Source organism: Somniosus microcephalus, unplaced genomic scaffold (assembly GCF_052327205.1).
Source record: "Somniosus microcephalus isolate GS21.2 unplaced genomic scaffold, FLI_Smic_1.0 unresolved_chr9, whole genome shotgun sequence".
NCBI classification, from domain to species: Eukaryota; Metazoa; Chordata; class Chondrichthyes; order Squaliformes; family Somniosidae; genus Somniosus; species Somniosus microcephalus.
In genome coordinates this window covers 22,822,687-22,840,194 of record NW_028225187.1, presented here as the reverse complement: position 1 = coordinate 22,840,194, position 17,508 = coordinate 22,822,687, and the positions used below count along the sequence as shown (strand labels likewise).

At 51.1% G+C, this 17,508-nt stretch overlaps 1 protein-coding gene across 1 annotated transcript in view; it reads left to right on the top strand.

Annotated features, from left to right (window-relative positions):
* Nucleotides 1-17,508, top strand: part of LOC147084917 (scavenger receptor cysteine-rich domain-containing protein DMBT1-like) — a 114,251-nt gene that overhangs the window by 75,733 nt on the left and 21,010 nt on the right. Inside the window, exons 12-13 of the mRNA XM_085979633.1 lie at nucleotides 8,564-8,878; nucleotides 16,634-16,927. Of these exons, the coding sequence (XP_085835759.1) occupies nucleotides 8,564-8,878; nucleotides 16,634-16,927 (609 nt within the window). The remainder of the gene's footprint in view (nucleotides 1-8,563; nucleotides 8,879-16,633; nucleotides 16,928-17,508) is intronic.

The window sequence follows — 17,508 nt, the reverse complement described above, 5'->3', positions numbered from 1 at the left end:
GAATGGCCTCCTTCTGTGCGGTTCAACTCTATGATTCTATGATTTCTATGTATACATCCAATTCCCTTTTGAAATTTGTGATTGAGACTGCTCTCTCCACTCTTTCAGGCAGTGCATTCCATTTCGCAGCAACTAGTTGCATGAATTATCTTTTCCTCATCTCGCCTCTAGTTCTTTTGCCAATTAACTTAAATCTGGGTCGTCCGTTGACCGACCCTCCTGCCAATGGCAACAGTTTCTCCTTACTTACTCATAGAAACATAGGAGATAGGAGCAGGAGTAGGCCATTCGGCCCCTCGAGCCTGCTCCGCCATTCAAAGAGATCATGGCTGATCATCCAAATTCAGTACCCTGTCCCTGCTTTCTCCCCATATCCCTTGATCCCTTTAGCCTTAAGAAATATATCCAACTCCTTCTTGAATATGTTTAATGAATTGGCCTCAACTGCCTTCTGTGGTAGAGAATTCCACAGGTTCACCACTCTCTGGGTGAAGAAATTCCTCCTCATCTCTGTCCTAAATGGCTTACCCCTTATCCTTAGACTGTGACCCCTGGTCCTGGACTCCCCGGCCATCGGGAACAACCTTCCTGCATCTAGTCTGTCTACTCCTGTTAGAATTTTATAAGTTTCAATGAGATCCCTTCTCATTCTTCTAAACTCCAGCGAGTATAAGCCCAATTGACCCAATCTCTCCTCATAAGTCTGGTGAATCTCCGCTGCACTCCTTCCATGGCAAGAACACCCTTCCTCAGATAAGGCGGCCAAAACTGCACACAATACTCAAGATGTGGTCTCACCAAGGCCCTGTACAACTGCAGCAAGACATCCTTGTTCCTGTACTCAAACCCTCTCGCTATGAAGGCCCACATACCATTTGCCTTCTTAACCGCCTGCTGCACCTGCATGCTTACCTTCAGCGACTCAATCAAAAACCCTTCGTAATTTTCAACACCAATGTTGAATCTGCCTTTAACATCACCCGTCTCCGCCCCTGCCACAGCTCATCCGCTGCTGAAACCCTCATCCATGCTTTTGTTACCTCTAGACTTGACTATTCCGACGCACTCCTGGCTGGCCTCTCACGTTCTAGCCTACGCGAACTTGAGCTCGTCCAACACTCGGCTGCCCGTGTCCTAACTCGCAACAAGCCCCATCCGCCCATCACCTCTGTGCTCGCTGACCTACTTTACCTCCCTGTTAAGCAACGCCTTGATTTCAAAATTCTCATCCTTGTTTTCAAATCCCTCTGGGGCCTTGCCCTTCCTATCTCTGTAATCTTCTTCAGCCTCACAACCCCCCGAGACATCTGCGCTCCTCTAATTCTGCCCCCTTGAGCATCCCTGATTACAATCGCTCAGCCATTGATGGCCGTGCCTTCTGTTGCCCAGGCCCTACGCTCTGGAGTTCCCTGCCTACACCTCTCTCTGCATCTCTTTCCTCCTTTAAGACACTGCGTAAAGCCTAGATTTTTGACCAAGCTTTGGATCATCTGCCCTCATGTCTTATGCAGCTTGGTGTCAATTTTATTGTCTTATGTGAAGCATGTTGGGATTTTATCTATATCCAGTATCATTTGGACAGGTTGGGTGATTGGGCAGAAGCATTGCAGATGCAATATAGCGTGGATAAATGCGAGGTTATCCACTTTGGTGTCAAAAACAGGAAGGCAGATTATTATCTGAATGGCAATAAATTGGGAGAAGGGGAAGTACAACGAGACCTGGGTGTCCTTCTGCACCAGTCACTGAAGGTAAGCATGCAGGTGCAGCAGGCTGTTAAGAAGGCAAATGGTATGTTGGCCTTCGTAGCGAGTGGGTTTGAGTACAGGAACAAGGATGTCTTGCTGCAGTTGTACAGGGCCTTGGTGGGACCACATCTTTAGTATTGTGTGCAGTTTTGGTCACCTTATCTGAGAAAGGATGTTCTTGCCATGGAAGGAGTGCTGCAAAGATTCACCAGGCTGAGACCTGGGATGGCAGGAATGGCGTATGAGGAGAGATTGGGTCGATTGGGCTTGTACTCGCTGGAGTTCAGAAGAATGAGAGGGGATCTCATCGAAACTTATAATATTCTGACAGGACTAGACAGGCTAGATGCTGGACAGTTGTTCCTGATGGTTGGGGAGTCCAGAACCAGGGGTCACAGTCTAAGGATAAGGGCAAATGTGAGAAGTCACACAACACCAGGTTATAGTCCAACAGCTTTATTTGAAATCACAAGCTTTCGGAACGCTGCTCCTTCATCAGGTGAAGTGAAGAGATGCATACAGACACATCGGGCTAGATTTTCAGTTGCTAGCGCCAGCAGTTAGTGCCTTAAGAGAAGTGATTTTCGGGCGCTATGCGTGCAGTGCCCGTGCGCAGCGCAGTTTGCGCCCCGCCCCAAATTAAGTTGCCCGTTAGCGCCGGCGCAAAGTTTAGCGCCCGCCCGGATGCGCGCGCAGAAAATGACGTCACATCCTCGTGCAACGCCCTTTGGCCGCCCCGATTCCAAACTTCAGTCGGACCGCCCCATTGTGCGGCTGGTGGCCGGAGCGTTTGGAAAAAGGAACGCAACACAACCCGCGCGGGCCCCAGGGGGCACAAATTAAAGGGGACGTGCTCTCCAGTATTAAGGCCAGCCTTTTTTCAGAAAACACTCTTGTGCAACGCATTTCTGGAGACACAACAAGGAGTATAGCTAACTGGTTTCAAGCAGCAAGAGCTCAGGTATTTTTGGACTCAGGCCAGAGCGCTGCAAGTGGCCTTTTGGAAATTTGAGTGTTTGCCAGGATTTGATGGGGGTTGCATGGGGTGCCAACGCGGAGCTGCAGCTCCATGTCCGTAGGGCTCGCAGACGCATTGTGAGAGGGGCAGCCCTGGCTAGAGGCAGAGGGGGCTACAGGCGTCGGCCACGTAGGCCTTACCCAGTCAGGCTATACCGCCAGCAGCGCTCCTACCTAAACATGAGTGCCGCGCGATGTGTTAAAAGGCTCCGATTCCGAAAGGAGGTGATTGCAGAGATCTGCCACCTGCTACGCCGAGATCTGCGGCCAAAGCTCAGGTGCAGGATGTCTCTGTCGGTGGAAGTGAAGGTGACGGTGGCATTGAACTTCTATTCCACCGGCTCCTTCCAATACGCTGCTGGGGACATAGCAAACATCTCCCAGTACGGCGCGCATCGCTGCATCTGCCAGGTGATCGAAGCACTGTTCAGAAGGAGAAGCCAATTCATCTCCTTCCCCATGGCCCTGGAGAGCCAGCATCAGCGCGCATTGGGATTTTCCAGACTTGGGAAATTCCCCTTGGTGCAGGGCGCCATTGACTGTACGCATGTGACTTTGCGGGCCCCTCTGGAGCATGGCGAGCAGTATCGCAACAGGAAGGGCTACCATTCTCTGAATGTGCAGCTGGTGTGTGACCACAAGCAGCGCATCATGGCAGTCAATGCCAGCTTCCCAGGCAGCAGCCACGATGCCTTTATCCTGCGGCAGAGTACTGTGCATGACATGTTCCAGGCACAGCCTCCCCCAAGAGGATGGCTACTCGGGGACAAAGGCTATCCTTTGTGCACCTGGCTCATGACCCCGCTCCGCGCGCCCAGGACCGCTGCTGAAGAGGCCTACAACGAGAGCCATCAAACCACCCGCAACATCATCGAGCAAACTATTGGGGTCCTCAAGCAGCGGTTCCGCTGCCTTGATCGCTCCGGAGGAGCTCTCCAGTATTCGCCGGACCGGGTCTCCCAATTTGTGGTGGTTTGCTGCATGCTACACAACCTGGCTATCCGCAGGACTCAGGCACTGCCACCTGACGTTGGACCAGCACCTCAGGAGGAGGAGCAGGAGGAGCTTGAGGAGGAGGAGGAGGAGGAGCAGGAGTACGTTCCCAGGAGGGAGCGACCAGGGCCAAGGGCCGCACGACGCCACCTTATTACACGGTACTTCTAAGCCCCCTGTCAGGGAATGGCCAGGGGCCATGAGGGAAGATGAATGCAGCCGCTCTGCAACCCCTCAGCCGGCGAAGCCAACAAACACTAAGAAGAACAACCATGGAGACTGCATGAATAAAGATAATTTTTTATTACACAAAAATGAAAAGCCCTTCCCACATGAATCCCCAAAAACAATAAACGGGCCCCACAAAAAGCCCAACAAACGACTCACTCCCACAAACTGGGGAGGAGTCACTCCACATTTCTTCAAACCGGGCCTCAACGTCAGCCTAATGCAAAACATAAGCCCTCCAACAACACAACCATGGGCAAAATAAAGATGGCCACCGCCATATAAAAGGAAAGCTGGCCACACCCTCTACTAAGTGGCCCGCGAGGGCGAGACCTTGCCCAGCCTTTTGCCTCCCCTGCCCGGCCTGCTGCTCCTTCGCAAGCTCTGCCCAGTGGCTGCTGCGAGGCTGGGGGAAGGCACCTGAGGCTCAGATGCCCTTCCGCCAGATGCCGCTAGGGGGCGGCCTACACGGCGTTTGGGCCTCGAGGGGCCGTCTGCTGAGTGGCGCACCTGAGCCTGGCCACCATCAGCTGCAGCCGCTTGCCCTTGACGCCCCAGTGGGGGAATGGCGGCGACGGATGGTGCAATGTGGGCCAGCTGGCGTCTGGGATGCGCTGGCTGGTGCTGTGGCGTGGTGGCACTCGGCCGGGCCCGCACTGCAGGATCCACAACAATCAGCCGAGGGGCGGCTTGCTGGGATGGTCCAGCGCGGCGGCTGCCCTGGCGATGCCTGCCTGAGACAGCGCATGTGGCAGCAGTGAGTGCCCCTGTCGTCCTGGTGTGTGCCCGCATCACATCCGCCAGGGTCTTGACGGCATCAGCCAGCATGCGGCCACTCGCGGCAGTTGCTGCCCCGAACTCGCGCACACTGGTCGCCAGCGACTCGATGGCCTCAGGCATGCGCCCCACCACGTTCATGAGCTCCGTGTGGCGCCGGTCCGAATCCTCGGCCATCTTATCCAGCTTCCGCACCTCCTCCGAGGTGAAGGTGTCTGGACTGGAGTCGCGACTCTCCCGCTGGGGAGGAGGGGGCCGAACTAGGGGACCCTTGCCACGTTGGTGGCGGCGAGTGTGCCGATCAGCAGCACTCCCCTCTGATCCTTCCCCCCTTTGGGGGGAAGGCCGCGGGCCACGCGCGCAGCTCCTGGGTGGCTGGATGCCACTGGTCCCAGAAGCTGCATTGCCCTGCGACAGTTCCTCCAGGCACTCGTCCAGTGAGGAGGTGTCAAGCATTTCCTCCTCTCCTGCGGGACGTGACTGTTCCTCCGATGGACCGGCTTGCTCCTCCTCCTCCTCCTGCTCGGAGGTGCTGTCACTGGCAGCTTCAGGGTCCTGGTCGTCACCAGCTGAAAGCAGGAATGCACAAGAGTAGCTTCAGAGTGAGGAGACGGCGTCAGCGAGGGAGTTAGGACTGGTGGCATTCAGCGCATTGGTGGAACAGTGGCAAAGGAGGTAGCTCGGATGGGCCAGTGTGACGCGAGAGGGCCAAAAGGCGAGGTCCTTACCATTGCCGAGCAGTGGAGGGTCGGCTACTCCGCACACTGTGGGGACGATCACACGGGCTCCCATGAGCACACACACGCGCTCCTCCAGCCGAGTGAGCTTCTGCAGCTTGGCGCGGCCACCCCTGGCATGGGCCTGGCGATTAAAGGCTACTTTAGCCTGCAAGAGAAAGGACGGGCTGTAAGTGCGCAGTGTAGCCCTGATGTAGTGTGCACTGCCTCCCATGGTGGAATAGCTTGGCCAGAGTGAAGCCCTGATGTAGTCTGCACTGCCTCCCATGGTGGAATAGCTTGGCCAGAGTGAAGCCCTGATGTAGTCTGCACTGCCTCCCATGGTGGAATAGCTTGGCCAGAGTGAAGCCCTGATGTAGTGTGCACTGCCTCCCATGGTGGAATAGCTTGGCCGGAGTGAAGCCCTGATGTAGTGTGCACTGCCTCCCATGGTGGAATAGCTTGGACAGAGTGAAGCCCTGATGTAGTGTGCACTGCCTCCCATGGTGGAATAGCTTGGCCAGATTGTAGAGTGCCGAATGGCCAATTGATGCTCATGACTGTCCCAATGCTGCTGGCTGAGGGCTGGCCAATAGGACTTTCAGCTCCCTTTGCCCATCATGTCAGGTGTATATGCAAGAATGAGGAGGAGACTGGAAAGGGTACTCACCCTGACAATCCTGGTCAGGTCGTTGTATTTTTTACGACATTGTTTGTGGGTCCTGGGGGCATCGCCGGTGAACGTCACCCTCTGGGCGATCTGCTTCCAGGCTTTGGTGTAGTCGTGGTGGGTTGGATTCCTCCCACTCTCTGGGAACAAGATCTTGCGCCTCACCTCCAGAGCTGTGACCATTATGTCCAGATCACCCTCTGAGAAGCGCAGGGCATGCTGACGGGCCTTCTCTGGCGTTGCCATGACTCCCTGGGGCTGAGCAGCAGTGTTGAGGCCTCTTTGCAAGGCTGCAGTGTGCAGGGCGTGGCAGCAGACCAATTCGTCCCTTCCCCCTTTAAGAGCTGGTCGGCGCCACGGGGTCTGCTGTCAGTCCAAAAATGACCGCACCCGCGCTGCGCCCCGCCTGGGCGCTATCCCTCTGGACCGCCGGCTTAGCGCCTAAAGATAGTAGTGGAACGCCTCTTTTAGCGCTCCACCAACCTCTTAGGGCGAAGCCACTGAATTTCCGGCAACGAGGCGCTACTTTGGGGCGGGCGCTAACTTCGGGCGGGCGCTAAGGTTAGCGCCCCAAAACTGCCTATACTGAAAATCTAGCCCTTTATATATAGTCAGAGAACACTGCCAGATGATTACAGGTAATCTTTCTAACTGCCCTTTATTACACCTCGGCAGAGAGATAATCACAGAACCGGGATCTTGGGTTCATGTCATGCTACATGTAGCCCCACCTGACGTAGAGTCATCCAGACTCGAGTCGTCGTTGGCTTGTTCTCTCTACACAGATGTGGCCGGACCTTCTGTGATTTCAAGCAAAAATTTTTATTTTATTTTATTGTTTTTTGTTTGTTTTTTGTTTTTCATACAGACCGCAGCATCTGCAACATTTGACCCCTTGTGACCCCACCTCATTGTTCTTTGATGTAATGTTTTCCTGACTGACCTGTTCGGACACCATTCACACCTTTGATTGCTGTGATTATCTCTCTGCCGAGGTGTGATAAAGGGCAGTTAGAAAGATTACCTGTAACCATCTGGCAGTGTTCTCTGACTATATATGCTGTGCCTATATGCATCTCTTCACTTCACCTGATGAAGAAGCAGCGCTCCGAAAGCTTGTGATTTCAAATAAAGCTGTTGGACTATAACTGGTGTTGTGTGACTTCTTACATTTGTTCACCCCAGTCCAAAACCGGCATCTCCACATTCAGGATAAGGGGTAAGCCATTTAGGACAGAGATGAGGAGGAATTTCTTCACCCAGAGAGTGGTGAACCTGTGGAATTCTCTACCACAGAAGGCAGTTGAGGCCAATTCATTAAAGGACATGGGGAGAAAGCAGGGACCGGGTACTGAGTTTGAATGATCAGCCATGATCGCATTGAATGGCGGAGCAGGCTCGAGGGGCCGAATGGCCTACTCCTGCTCCTATCTTCTATGCTGCTATGTTTATGAAGCTTGGTGTCAATTTTCTTGTCTTATAATACTCATGTGAAGCACGTTGGGATTGTATCTATATCCAAGCTGTTGCTGTTGTTTAAAATTCTCTGCTTTGAAGATAACAATTCCAGATCCTCGAGTATCTTCTCGAAGTTTCGAAGTTTTCTCTGAACATTCAGGCGGAGATTCAACGCCCTGTTTTAAAAAAAAGAGTGGCTGCAGGTGATCAGGAAGGCCAATGGAATCTTGGCTTTTACTGCAAGGGGGATGGAGTATAAAAGCAGGGAAGTCTTGCTTCAGTTATATAGGGTACTGGTGAGGCCACACCTGGAATATTGCGTGCAGTTTTGGTTTCCATATTTAAGAAAAGATATACTTGCTCTCGAGGCAGTTCAGAGAAGGTACACTCGGTTGATTCCGGAGATGAGGGGGTTGACTTATGAGGAAAGGTTGAGTACGTTGGGCCTCTACTCATTGGAATTCTGAAGAATGAGAGGCGATCTTATCGAAACATATAAGATTGTGAGGGGGCTTGATCGGGTGGATGCGGGGAGGATATTTCCACTGATGGGTGAGACTAGAACTAGGGGGCATAATCTTAGAATAAGGGGCTGCCGTTTCAAAACTGAGATGAGGAGAAACTTCGTCACTCAGAGGGTAGTAAATCTATGGAATTTGCTGCCTCAGAGAGTTGTGGAAGCTGCGACATTAAATAAATTTAAAATGGAGATGGACAGTTTACTAGCTGATAAGGGAATTAGGGGTTACGGGGAGCGGGCAGGGAAGTGGACGTGAGTCTAGGTTCGGATCAGCCATGATCCTATTGAATGGCAGAGCAGGCCCGAGGGGCCGTATGGCCTACTCCTGCTCCTACTTCTTATGTTCTTATGTTCTGATAGCTGTTGATGTGTGAAGGAAATGGTTCTTTGTGCGTTGATAAGTGAATTGTTACATTTGCTGCTCTTGCTTTGACAGAACGGGTAGAGATCCGGCTGCTCAACGGAAGCAACCTTTGCTCGGGTCGAGTGGAGATCCTGAACAACAAAACCTGGGGTACAGTGTGCGATGACAGTTGGCAATTGGAAGACGCCCACGTTGTATGCAGGGAACTGAGATGCGGGCACGCTGTATCTGCACTGACTCACGCTTATTTCGGCAGAGGCAACGGTCCTATTGTGCTGGACGATCTCCAATGCCGAGGGACCGAACTCTTTCTGTGGCAGTGTCATTCCCGGCACTGGGGGCAGCACAACTGCAACCACGAAGAAGATGCTGGAGTAATTTGTTCTGGTAAGACCCGATGTAATTGAAAAGAATGTTTGCATTGACCATTTTACCTGTAAATAAATGTGAATGAAAATACCAAGCAAATTAAATAACATTAAACCATTTCAGTTTGAAACATAGAAACATAGAAGATAGGAGCAGGAGTAGGCCATTCGGCCCCTCGAGCCTGCTCCGCCATTCAATGAGATCACGGCTGATCATCCAAATTCAGTACCCTGTCCCTGCCTTCTCCCCATATCCTTTGATCCCTTTAGCCTTAAGAAATATATCCAACTCCTTCTTGAATATATTTAATGAATTGGCCTCTATTGCCTTTTGTGGTAGAGAATTCCACAGGTTCACCACTCTCTGGGTGAAGAAATTCCTCCTCATTTCTGTCCTAAATGGCTTACCCCTTATCCATAGGCTGAGAGCCCTGGTTCTGGACTCCCCGACCATCGGGAACATCCTTCCTGCTTCTAGTATGTCCAGTCCTGTCAGATTTTTATAAGTTTCAATGAGATCCCCTCTCATTCTTCTAAACTCCAGCGAGTATAAACCCAAACGACCCAATCTCTCATCATACGTCATTCCTGCCATCCCAGGTATCAGTCTGGTGAATCTTCGCTGCACTCCCTCCATGGCAAGAACATCCTTCCTCAGATAAGGCAACCAAAACTGCACACAATACTCAAGGTGTGGTCTCACCAAGGCCCTGTACAACTGCAGCAAGACATCCTTGTTCCTGTATTCAAACCCTCTCGCTACAAAGGCCAACATGCCATTTAACTTCTTAACCGCCTGCTGCACCTGCATGCTTACCTTCAGCGACTGGTGCACAAGGACACCCAGGTCTCGTTGCACTTCCCCTTCTCCCAATCTATTGCCGTTCAGATAATAATCTGCCTTCCTGTTTTTGACACCAAAGTGGATAACCTCGCATTTATGCACGTTATATTGCATCTGCCATGCTTCTGCCCAATCACCCAACTTGTCCAAATCATCCTGGAGTTTCTCGGCATCCTCCTCACAGCACACATGCCCACCCAGCTTTGTGTCATCTGCAAACTTGGAGATATTGGCCTAGAAATTGGGTTTTGGCTTAGCCAGGGCTTTAGCGCCGGAAGTTAGTGCCGGCGCTAAGTCCCCCTGCGCGCGCCAAAAATTCAGTAGCGCCACGCCCAAACGGCTGCCGGCGCTACTGAAGGGTCTTAGTGCCTGGAAAAGGCCGCTAACTGCCGTTTAGCGCCGCAATTCCGGCGCTGCGGCACCCGATGCGGTGCGGCAGGCTGGGGAAGTGCAGGCCTCCTCCTTCCGTTAAGGAGGAGCCGCCTGCACCCGGCCGCGGCCCGCGCAAATCTGTTTAAAAATGAGCCCGGCACCTCGGACAAGTGCCGGGCTTGCATCTGTTCCGGCGGGGGGGGGGGCGGGGAGAAGTCCGGGGAGGGAGCTGCGGGCAGGCGGCCGGCAGGAAAACGGCCGGCCGCCGCGGGGCCTTTAATGCGCCGGCGCAAACACATGTTGGACTCTGTTGCCAGAGTCTTAGTTGCGGCTGCCACGGGCGAGGCGGCCGCAACTGAATTTCGGCGTTGGGGCCCGTCGGCATGGCAACCGGGACGCTGCGCACACCGATGACATCATCGGTGCCGGCGCAGCGCTACTGGTGCAACGCCGCTTTAGGGCGCCAGGGAATTTTTCAACTGGCCATAACTCTGGCGCTAGTCCCTCTAGCGCCTCAAAAGCGGCGCTAAGGCTAGTGAATTTCTAGGCCATTATATCCAATTCCCTTGTCTAGATCATTAATATATATTGTGAATATCTGGGGTCCAAGGACCGATCCCTGCGGTACCCCACTAGTCACTGCCTGCCACTCGGAAAAAGACCTGTTTATTCCAACTCTTTGCTTTCTGTCTGCCAACCAGTTCTCTATCCAAGTCAATAACTTGCCCCCAATCACATGTGCCTTAACTTTACACGTTAATCTCTTATGCGGGACCCTATCGAAAGCCTTCTGAACGTCTGCTATGGTTCTACGTTCTGCTGATAGGGTCACTGCCTTTGGCCATGGAAATTGATTGTTCTTTCCATCACAACTGGGAACCAAATCAGTGTCCCAATTGTAACAGTGTAATACTCAGTGAAACAAAAGATGTTTAACAGATACCTTTTTTTTACATGTATGTATAACTTATGTACAAGTCAGCCATATAGCTGCTTGTGACGAGTGAAATATCAATTTCTTATGTAAATGGGTGAAATTGTTCTTGACTGGTGGTACAAAAACAGGCGGTGTTGCAAAGGGCCGGCTGTTACACTCCCCGTTTGATATTCCATTCTATTGAAGTCAATCGGGCAGGGAGTATAGCAGGAGGCCAAGGCAATATTTCCCGTTTTGCATGAACGTTCTGGATGATCCATGCCAAAAAAAAAATGTCCTTAGCCATCACATAACGGCAACAATTCAGATCACTGAAAATGGAAAAACAGGAAGGCAGATTATTATCTGAATGGCAATAGATTGGGAGAAGGGGAAGTGCAACGAGGCCTGGGTGTCCTTGTGCACCAGTCGCTGAAGGTAAGCATGCAGGTGCAGCAGGCGGCTAAGAAGGCAAATGGCATGTTGGCCTGCATAGCGAGAGGGTTCGAGTACAGGAACAAGGATGTCTTGCTGCAGTTGTACAGGGCCTTGGTGAGACCACACCTTGAGTATTGTGTGCAGTTTTGGTCGCCTTATCTGAGGAAGGATGTTCTTACCATGGAGGGAGTGCAGCGAAGATTCACCAGGCTGATACCTGGGATGGCAGGAATGATGTATGAGGAGAGATTGGGTCGATTGGGCTTATACTCGCTGGAGTTTAGGAGAATGAGAGGGGATCTCATTGAAACTTATATAATTCTAGCAGGACTAGACAGACTAGATGCAGGAAGGATGTTCCCGATGGCGGGGGAGTCCAGAACCAGGGGTCACAGTCTAAGGATAAGGGGTAAGCCATTTAGGACTGAGATGAGGAGGAATTTCTTCACCCAGAGAGTGGTGAACCTGTGGAATTCTCTACCACAGAAGGCAGTGGAGGCCAATTCATTAAATATATTCAAGAAGGAGTTGGATATATTTCTTAAGGCTAAAGGGATCAAGGGCTATGGGGAGCAGGCAGGAATGGGGTACTGAATTTGCATGATCTTTAACCACTTTGGTGGCAAAAACAGGAAGGCAGTTCATTATCTGACTGGCAATAGATTGGGAGAAGGGGAAGTGAAATGAGACCTGGGTGTCCTTGTGCACCAGTCGCTGAAGGTAAGCATGCAGGTGCAGCAGGCGGTTAAGAAGGCAAATGGTATGTTGGCCTTCTTAGCGAGAGGGTTCGAGTACAGGAACAAGGATGTCTTGCTGCAGTTGTACAGGGCCTTGGTGAGACCACATCTTGAGTATTGTGTGCAGTTTTGGTCGCCTTACCTGAGGAAGGATGTTCTTGCCATCGAAGGATTTCAGCGAAGATTCACCAGACTGATACCTGGGGTGGCAGGAATGACGTATGAGGAGAGATTGGGTGGAGTGGGCATATACTCGCTGGAGTTTAGAAGAATGAGAGGGGATCGCATTGAAAATTATAAAGTTCTGACAGGACTGGACAGACTAGATGCAGGAAGGATGTTCCCGATGGTCGGGGGAGTCCAGAACCAGGGGTCACAGTCTAAGGATAAGGGGTAAGCCATTTAGGACAGAAATGAGGAGGAATTTCTTCACCCAGAGAGTGGTGAACCTGTGGAATTCTCTACCACAGAAGGCAGTGGAGGCCAATTCATTAAATATATTCAAGAAGGAGTTGGATATATTTCTTAAGGCTAAAGGGATCAAGGGGTATGGGGAGAAAGCAGGGACAGGGTACTGAATTTGGATGATCAGCCATGATCGCATTGAATGGCGGAGCAGGCTCAAGGGGCCGAATGGCCTACTCCTGCTCCTATCTTCTATGTTTGTATGTTTCTATGTTTCTTATTCCACTCTGCTCAAAGGAGAACAATTCCAAATGCTCCCTTCTCTCCACATTTTTTTAATTTGCACCTGGGATGTGGGCGTCGCTGTTAAGGCCAGCATTTATTGTCCATCGCTAATTGCCCTTGAGAATGTGGTGGTAAGCCGCCTTCTTCAAAAGCTGCAGTTCATGTAGCAAAGCTGCTCCCACATTGCTGTTGGGGAGGGAGTTCCAGGTTTTTGACCCGGCGACGATGAAGGATCGGCCGATATATTTCCAAGTCAGGATGTCGTGTAACTTGGAGGGGAACTTGGAGGTGGTTGTGTTCCCATGCGCCTGCTGCCCTTGTCCTTCTAGGTGGTAGAGTTCGCGGGTTTGGGAGGTGCTGCCGAAGAAGCCTTGGCGAGTTGCTGCAGTGCATCTTGTAGATGGTATACACTGCAGCCATGGTGCGCCAGTGGTGGAGGGAGTGAATGTTTAAGGTAGCGGATGGGGTGCCAATCAAGTGGGGTTGCTTTGCCCTGGATGGTGTCGAGCTGCTTGAGTGTTGTTGGAGCTGCACTCATCCATGCAAGTGGAGAGCATTCCAAAACACTCCTGACTTTTGCCTGGTTGATGGTGGAAAGGCTTTGGGGAGTCAGGAGGTGAGACACTCGCCACAGAATACCGAGCCTCTTACCTGCTCTTGTAGCCACAATATTTATGTGGCTGGTCCAGATAAGTTTCTGGTCAATGGCAACCCCCAGGATGTTGATGGTGGAGGATTCCCGAATGAATTCCGTTATTCCTAGGTTCATTATCATTGCCCTTGCTGTTCCGGGACATGGAAAGTCGATCACGTGTCTACGTGACCTATGTGCCTGAAGATTGTTGGTTCTCACAAGGCAGCGAATTGGAAAGGAGATAACTAGGCGATATGATATTATTGCGTGCTATTAATTCATGATATTAATTCATGCTGACCAATCAGAGGGCGACTGTGTGAACTCCTGGTGAGGTCCACGCCTCAATCACACCCAGATGAACTCTACCCGGAAGAGCCCCATAGACAATAAATCCTGGCCAATGACAAGTTTTAAGCCTTTAGATTTTGTTCTAGAAACATAGAAGATAGGAGCAGGAGTAGGCCATTTGGCCCCTCGAGCCTGCTCCGCCATTCAATGAGATCATGGCTGATCATCCAAATTCAGTGCCCTGTCCCTGCCTTCTCCCCATATCCCTTGATCCCTTTAGCCTTAAGAAATATATGCAATTCCTTCTTGAATATATTTAATGAATTGGCCTCTACTGCCTTCTGTGGTAGAGAATCCACAGGTTCACCACTCTGGGTGAAGAAATTCCTCCTCATTTCTGCCCTAAATGGCTTACCCCTTATCCTTAGACTGTGAACCCTGGTTCTGGACTCCCCGACCATCGGGAACATCCTTCCTGCATCTAGTCTGTCCAGCCCTGTCAGAATTTTATAATTTTCAATGAGATCCCCTTTCATTCTTCTAAACTCCAGCGAGTGTAAGCCCAATCAACCCAATCTCTCCTCATACGTCATTCCTGCCATCCCAGGTATCAGCCTGGTGAATCTTCGCTGGACTCCCTCCATGGCAAGAACATCCTTCCCCAGATGAACTGTATCCGGAAGAGGCCCATAGACAATAAATCCTGGCCAATGACAAGTTTGAAACTTAGATTTTGTTCTGCTGCGGTTCTTCGTTCTGCTGATAGGGTCACTGTCTCTGGCCATGGAAATTGATTGGGGTTTCCATCTCAACTGGGAACCGAGTCAGAATCCCGATTGTAACAGTGCAATACTCAGTGAAACAAAAGGGCCTAGAAATTCGGTTGGCTTTGCGCCCAGTTTTCGCCCAAAGAGGGCTTTTGCGCCAATAGAGGAGTTCGCGCTGATATTCAGTGCTGCGGTAATGGCGGCGGTAGCCGGTAGCGCTGCGCCGGCACCGATGACGTCATCGGTGTGCGCAGTGCCCCGGTTCCGCCCCGATGCCGGCCCGAATCCCATATTCAGTTGCCGCCGCCTCCTCCGTGGTGGCCGCTACTTACATCCGGAGACCAGGACCTTACTGCAGCCTTAGTGGGGCGCATAAATGTGGAGGTGCGGCCGGCCGCTTTTTCGGCGGCCACCTGCCCGCACCTCCTTCCCCGGCCTCCTCCACCACCCCCCCCACGGCATTGCCAGCTGCTTTCTGCGAGCCCGGCACTTCTCCGTGGTGCTGGGCTCATTTGCCGGCACAATCCAGCGGCGATCTCCCCGTTGCAGGCACCTCCACCTTAAGAGAAGGAGGAGGCCTGCAGTACCGCAGCCTGCCGCACCGCATCGGGTGGCGCAGCAGCGCCTACAGCGCTGAAATACAGTTTCAGCGCCCCAAGCGGGGGCGGGCACGCCCTGGAATAGCGCCCGGTTCCGACTTGGGGCGCAAAAACCGAATATCTGACGGGCGCAACTGGCTCCGCGCTCAGCGCTCAGCGCTAACTTTTGGGCGCAAACCAGCTTGCGGGCCCAAACTGAATTTCTAGGCCAAGGTGTTTAACAGATACCTCTTTTTTACATGTATGTATAACTTATGTACAAGTCAGCCATATAGCTGCTTGTGACTAGTGAAATCTCAATTTCTTATGTAAATGGGTGAAATTGTTCTTGACCGGTGGTACAAAAACAGGCAGCGTTGCAAAGAGCCGGCTGTTATACTCCCCGTTTGATATTCCATTCTATTGAAGTCAATCGGGCAGTGAGTATAACAGGAGGCCAAGGCAATATTTCCCGTTTTGCATGAACATTCTGGATGATCCATGCCAAAAAAAATTCCTTAACCATCACATCACGGCAACAATTCAGATCACTGAAAAAGCAAAAACAGGAAGGCAGATTATTATCTGAATGGCAATAGATTGGGAGAAGGGGAAGTGCAACGAGACCTGGGTGTCCTTGTGCACCAGTCGCTGAAGGTAAGCATGCAGGTGCAGCAGGTGGCTAAGAAGGCAAATGGCATGTTGGCCTTCGTAGCGAGAGGATTCGAGTACAGGAACAAGGATATCTTGCTGCAGTTGTACAGGGCCTTGGTGAGACCACACCTTGAGTATTGTGTGCAGTTTTGGTCACCTTATCTGAGGAAAGATGTTCTTGCCATGGAGGGAGTGCAGCGAAGATTCACCAGGTCTGATACCTGGGATGGCAGGAATGAGGTATGAAGAGAGATTGGGTCGATTGGGCTTATACTCGCTGGAGTTTAGAAGAATGAGAGGGGATCTCATTGAAACTTATAAAATTCTAACAAGACTGGGGAGACTGGATGCAGGAAGGATGTTCCCGATGGCGGGGGAGTCCAGAACCAGGGGTCACAGTCTAAGGATAAGGGGTAAGCCATTTGGGACAGAGATGAGGAGGAATTTCTTCAGCCAGAGAGCGGTGAACCTGTGGAATTCTCTACCACAGAAGGCAGTTGAGGCCAATTCATTAAATATATTCAAGAAGGAGTTGGATATATTTCTTAAAGCTAAAGGGATCAAGAGATATGGGGAGAAAGCAGGGACAGGGTACTGAATTTGGATGATCAGCCATGATCTCATTGAATGGCGGAGCAGGCTCGAGGGGCCGAATGGCTGACTCCTGCTCCTATCTTCTATGTTTATATGCCTGTGTGCAGGATGGTGGCCTCCACTTTATGGGAAGAGGAACGAGAGGCACAAAGAATAACGATGAAATGCGGTATTGTAGATTAACTGCTAATATATAATCTGCGACGACTCGTGTATTAATAAAAATATTGAAACCATTTCTGCTCACCACGAATCCCAGGGCCAAAGCCACGATTATCACTGCTTCCCGACTTCGATGAGTTTTTAAAAGGGGAGGCCCTCACATTGAAATGCACGTTTGCACGTCACAATACAAGCAAGCGGCTGGAATTTTTAAGGAACAGTGTTTACCTTTCGCACCAAGAGTTGAATGCCGAAGAAGTCTCTGCAACGTTAAGCATCAAGAACATCGGTGAAGACGATCAGGGGTTTTACACCTGTCAATATGTGTATTTACTGGGAGGTCACTGGATACATTCGACACCAAGTGATGCATTGCAAGTGACTGTCACAGGTGAGTTTCACAGCAATAGTTCGTAAATTTCAAGCTGAAACCTAGTTCAATGGCCCAGAAATTAGGCTCGGGGGCTTGCCGCGCGTGCAAGCCCCCGATGTGCACTTACCCGGCGCGCCAGCCGTTCTGCTCCCAGGACGCGTGGAATTCCTGTTTTCAGTTGATTACTCCCGGGCAGCGTCTGACGTCACGCCGCCCAGGAGTGCAGCCAGCGCGAAGCCTCTAGTGCGGAGTCTAAGTTAGACACACCCCTTGAGGGCTCCTTAACATAGGCCACGCCCCCAATTTTTAACACAAGATGCAAAGCAATTTTACATGCAGAGCAGCATTTTAAATAGGTTTTTTGTATTTTTATTAATCTTTAGGTAACTTTTATAAAGTTTTAAATACTTTTAAATTATTTTGAAGAATGTAAAGTAGTTTTAAACAGAATTAAAGCGTAGTTATTTTGATGAGCCGGCTGGGATCACGTGGGCACTGGGCTACCAATGGGAGGCTGCAAAAGTTCATTCATGAGTTTGACTATCAAACTCATGAAAACTCAGGGCGCCCAAAACAGCACTTAAACTACAAATAAAAGT